Source organism: Haliotis cracherodii, unplaced genomic scaffold (genome assembly GCF_022045235.1).
Source record: "Haliotis cracherodii isolate W230 unplaced genomic scaffold, xgHalCrac1.p SCAF_9, whole genome shotgun sequence".
NCBI lineage: Eukaryota > Metazoa > Mollusca > Gastropoda > Lepetellida > Haliotidae > Haliotis > Haliotis cracherodii.
In genome coordinates, this window is record NW_027266343.1 from 41,566,870 (window position 1) to 41,571,629 (window position 4,760).

The 4,760-nt window shown below is 41.5% G+C and overlaps 1 protein-coding gene across 1 annotated transcript; it reads right to left on the bottom strand.

Annotated features, from left to right (window-relative positions):
- Positions 1-1,244: 1,244 nt before the first annotated feature.
- On the bottom strand, positions 1,245-1,923 carry LOC139452134 (uncharacterized). The gene is made up of 2 exons (XM_071233469.1): positions 1,592-1,923; positions 1,245-1,497 (listed from the first exon to the last, which is right to left on the bottom strand). Exons 1-2 carry the CDS (start codon positions 1,921-1,923, stop codon positions 1,245-1,247), a joined length of 585 nt encoding a protein of 194 aa, XP_071089570.1.
- Positions 1,924-4,760: the final 2,837 nt, after the last annotated feature.

Sequence of the window (4,760 nt, forward strand, 5' to 3'; positions counted from 1 at the left end):
TGCCTGGCTGATAGATCTATTCGAGTATAACAGGCCTCCGTGGAATAGCCGTACTATTTGCTGACTTCAAATGTGAAGGAAATTCACTCGCTGCAATATCAGATTGCGCCTTAAAACTGAAAGAATAAGAGTTGATTTTTTATAACAGCTTTATATTACCATAATGTGTGCCGAGTCCTTGGTAACGGATGTAATGTTACCGTATTTTAAGTAATAAAGATAGCTGCTTTTAACAGTATGACATCACAAAGAGAAGACAGTTACAAAGTGACAGTAAACTGGGAAATTGAAAAATTCTGCCATGTAACAAATATTGCTTTTCTCTTTTTATTTGATATCATTAAAAAAAAAATTCCACGCGCTGACCCGGTTTCTTTGTAAAGAGTCACAATAATCTGTTTAGAGTTGCGACTCTTTGACGTGCCAAGATCCGCTGTTCGTAGGTTCCAATAAATCTTCGTCTGTCGGCACCAAGCGCTCGTGTGGGTGTCATCACAGTGGGAAACGTACGTGCCATTCGCTGACATAGTAATGAACGTCTTTAAACCAACTCACTCACTCATTCACTTCCAGCGCCGTTCTGAGTATTTGACATACTATACAGGAAATCAGAGCAGAGAATTAAATTTTAAGGCTACGCTAACTTTAAAGACAAATATTCTTAATCTCATTTCAAACCTTTATTGATTTGACAATTTCAATACACTCAGAAGACGGTAATGAAGTAATCACAAAATCAAGTACACCAATTAAACGTGGCACCTGTTTTTTGATAATCACATTTTGAAGCAAGGACTTCCATATGAAAGACGTTGCCGCACTCTTGATGACTTATTTTGTGTTTAGAATGTATTATTTTTTTTATATATATTTTATCTGAGATATTCTAACATTGAAATGATAATTATGACATAAGGGTATACAATGTACCATCAGAGTATGGTGTTCACAACACGGGCGCTTCTCTCCATTAGGGTTCCTTCCCGCCACCATAATTATTACACTGGTATTGATGATAAGAATGTAGAATAAATATTTTTGATATTGTATAGTTTTTCTTCTTTTTCTTTTGTTTTGTTATTTATACATTATCGTTATAAACCTATTGTACCTAGGGTTTCCTTTGCATTCATATAACAACTCATATGACAACATAGCCATATTAGAGATGCAAAGTTTTTATAAAGCGGGCTGTCCTCACTACCGAGGCGCCTGCCCGCTCCCACTTCTCCCTCATTCATCCTTTACTTCTTGACAGGCGAATTCTTTATTGCTGCCTTATCAGTCTTCCTTGCAGACTTTGCCTTCTTCTTGGCCGCCTTCTCCTCCTCCTTCGATGCCTTCTCCTCCGCAAAGTGCTGGAGACGTTTTTCCCTCTCACATAGCTTCTGATGCGCCATCATCTTCTTCATGAGGTTTTGCCTCTCCTTCTCCAGAACCACCGTCTTTCTTTTAATGTCTCGATCCAGGGCTCGCCTCTGAACCTGTTCCACAAACCTGCAGCGGACAGTCACACGTACTTAGACTGGTAAATAAATGTTTCAAGTGTTAAGAGAAGAGTGTTTGTTTTGAAATAAGAATAGGTACGTACCTGTCGAAGCGAGTGACATCAGCAATTATCTGGCGTTCTTCCGAGGTGTAATGGCCTTTGATAGACATACGCTCCAGGCGTCTGGGTGGTTTACCACGTGGGCCGGTGACGCCATCCTTGACAGCAACCGAGAAAGCAACTCCACCTGAGCGGTGGCGGTCGGGGACGATCCCATCTTCTCTCAGTTGATTCAGTATCTCCTCACCGGATAGCCGGGGTGTAGGCTGACTCTTGGCGAAGAACAGCTCACGGGGACAGTTGATCTTGCCTTCAAGAGCTTCTTTGGCCGACGTCTGGTTTAGAGACCGCGTCTTTGTCTGCTTGCATCCCATTGTGGTACTAAATATGACAGAGCTTCTAAAGCACGAGCGACTCCGACAGATATCAGCGAGACAAAGCTGTGACGACACAGAACGACAACGTCACTTTACTATGACGTCACAGAATGCCACAGACTGTGCCAATCAACCACAGTGTCGGTGGCGCACGTACACGGCGATGTTAGTGAGGTGAGGTGCGAGAGCTGGATGCTATTGTTGAGGGTGTCTTCCCTTTCATTATTAGTCTAGTTTAATAATAATAAATATTGTATATAATACTACAGATATAACTACCCGTTTTTATGGAGAAGATAGTGATATCTTCAACACACATAAAATGAATTAAAGTAATTAAGATTAAAACAAACAAAATATAACCCTGAATTCCAACGGGGGTCTTTGGAGGCACAATTATTAATCAAAACTAAACAAAACAAAAACATACACCTTTATTCTAATGTAAAACCTGTCAAATAGTTCGGCCACGAACCCCACGATTCGGTGTCCGATGAGACAGACTCAAGGCTACGGCGACTACGGCTATAGTTATTCATGTGAATCTGACACACTATATGTTGTTTTTTTGTTTCACGCCGCACTCACCAATCGACCTACGCAATTGGGACACAGGCCCGTGAAGATACGGGGTAGAAGAGGTCTTCAGCAACCCATGCTTGTCGTAAAAGGCGACTTACGGGATCGGGTGGTCAGGCTTGCTGACTTGGTTGAAGCATGTCATCGTATCGTGGATCGGTGCTCATGATGTCAACCTCTGGATTAATTGCCTGGTCCAGACTCAATTAATTTCAGATCGCCGTCATATAGCTGTAATATTGCTGAGTGCGGCATTAAACAACAAAACAAAACAAACCAAAAATCCAACTGGGAAACGATATGACATGCACCCACTAATAAAGTCAGCGAACCTGACCATCCGATCTCTTACGACATGCATATATACTAGTAGTCGCCTTTTACGGCAAACTTTAAATTTATGAGGTCACACAATGAGGTCATTATGTTATCGGTAAGGATCGAACACACACACGCGCACACACACACACTGATTGATAATATTAAAATACCCTATTTCGCACTCGCTAAAGACAATGAATTATGTGACGTCATAAGGTGACGTCAAGTGTCTGTGTCGCCACGTCATTTCCTGCTGATATTCGACCGAGTCAGTCGTGCTTATAGAAAAAACTACTATATGTAGTCCCAAAATGGGATGCAAGCGCGGTCGCTAAACGTCGGCAAAAGAAGCTCTAGAGAGCAAGGTCAACTGTTCTGGTGAGACGATGCCAAGAGTCAGCCCACACCTTGATATATCCGGTGAGGAGACATTGAATCAGCTGAGAGAGGATGGGACCTTGTTCGACCGCCACCGCTCGAGTTGCCAAGCCGGTAACCACCCTGCCGCCTGCTCGTCAAAGGCTTTACATCTCAGAAAAGCTCCAGTTTATTGCCGATGTCACTCATTTTGATAGGTACGCAGAAATCTACATTCATAAAATTTTAGTAGAGCGAATCTTCTGTTACCATTTGAAAATTTATTTACCATTATCAAGTATTCCACAGTCCACAGTTTGGTGGGGCAAGTTCAGAGACGAGCCGTTGATCCATACATCAAGAGAAAGGTGGTTCTTCTTGAGATGCAAACCCTCATGAATAAGATGGCAAATCATAAGCTATGAAGAACGGCTTCAGCAATGTGCAGAGGAGAAGCTAGACCTTTAAAGAAATTAAGAGAAAGTGCCCAAGAAGAATGTGAAGGCTGCTTGGAAGAAGGATAAGGCTGCGAAAAAGGAATCAGAAGTAGAGGAAGAATGAGGAGTGAGTGAGCTTGGTTTTACGCCGCTTTTAACAATATTCCAGCAAAATCACGGTGGGGGACACCAGAAATGGGCTTCATATATTGTACCCATGACGGGAATCGAACCCGGGTCTTCGGCATGACGAGCGAACGCTTTAACCACTAGGCTACCCGACCGCTTCAGGAAGAATGAGGGAGAGGTGCTGGGGAGGCGCTCTCAAGAGATCTCAGATTATGAACACAAGTTTTTGTATCTTTGATGTGATTATATGTTATTATTAGTTTCAAAAGAATAGATTACAAAGAACATGTCAGTTACAAAATGTTTTTTACCTTTATGTATTGATATAAAAATAAATAAGACGTACAAAATAACCTAAAATAAATATTCATCATCAATTCCAGTTTATTACTTTAAGACTCCTACAAGTAGCTTTCTCTATGGCACCAATATTATTCTCTTTCTATACATTAATGACTGTGTATGCTATGTGTTGTCCAAGCTGTAACACTGGCAAAAATAAATATAAATATATGTCAAATCTTGCTATACATATATATTTCATATCAATAAACCTCTAATGAGGTTTAGTAAAACCAGATGCAGGGGAATGGTGCTTAGAGACTCTGAGTGAGTGAGGGAGTTGGGTTTTAACAAAGATTTTAACAGTACTCCAGTAATATCTCTGCGTGTCAGCTTAATGTAGGAGGAAAGCCTGAATGATGCAGTCTCGGACGTTTACCACTTTGGTGACAACAAGGAACATTGGTATGGTGCTGACAAAACTAGAAACATAATCGGGGCGAACTAGTAATCGAACCCATGACCATAGCTCCCTGATTGTGGTGGCTTTTACAACTGGGCCACCCGTGTCCTCTAATAATCAGACGTTTGGGACCTATAGGACCAGTGTATCCTGAAACAGCTAAGGGATGCAACTCTGCATAGCAAATTGCAGTTCCTTGGGTCACTGGGAAAGAGTGCAAAAAGAGAGAAATTTGGTCATTACATTTTGTCGTCAACAATTTAAGC

Excerpts from the sequence above, each read along its gene's own strand:
- LOC139452134 (XM_071233469.1), bottom strand. The coding sequence starts at position 1,923 with ATGGGATGCAAGCAGACAAAGACGCGGTCTCTAAACCAGACGTCGGCC. Across the intron at positions 1,498-1,591 it reads GATGTCACTCGCTTCGACAG|GTTTGTGGAACAGGTTCAGA; the intron begins GTACGTACCTAT and ends TGTCCGCTGCAG.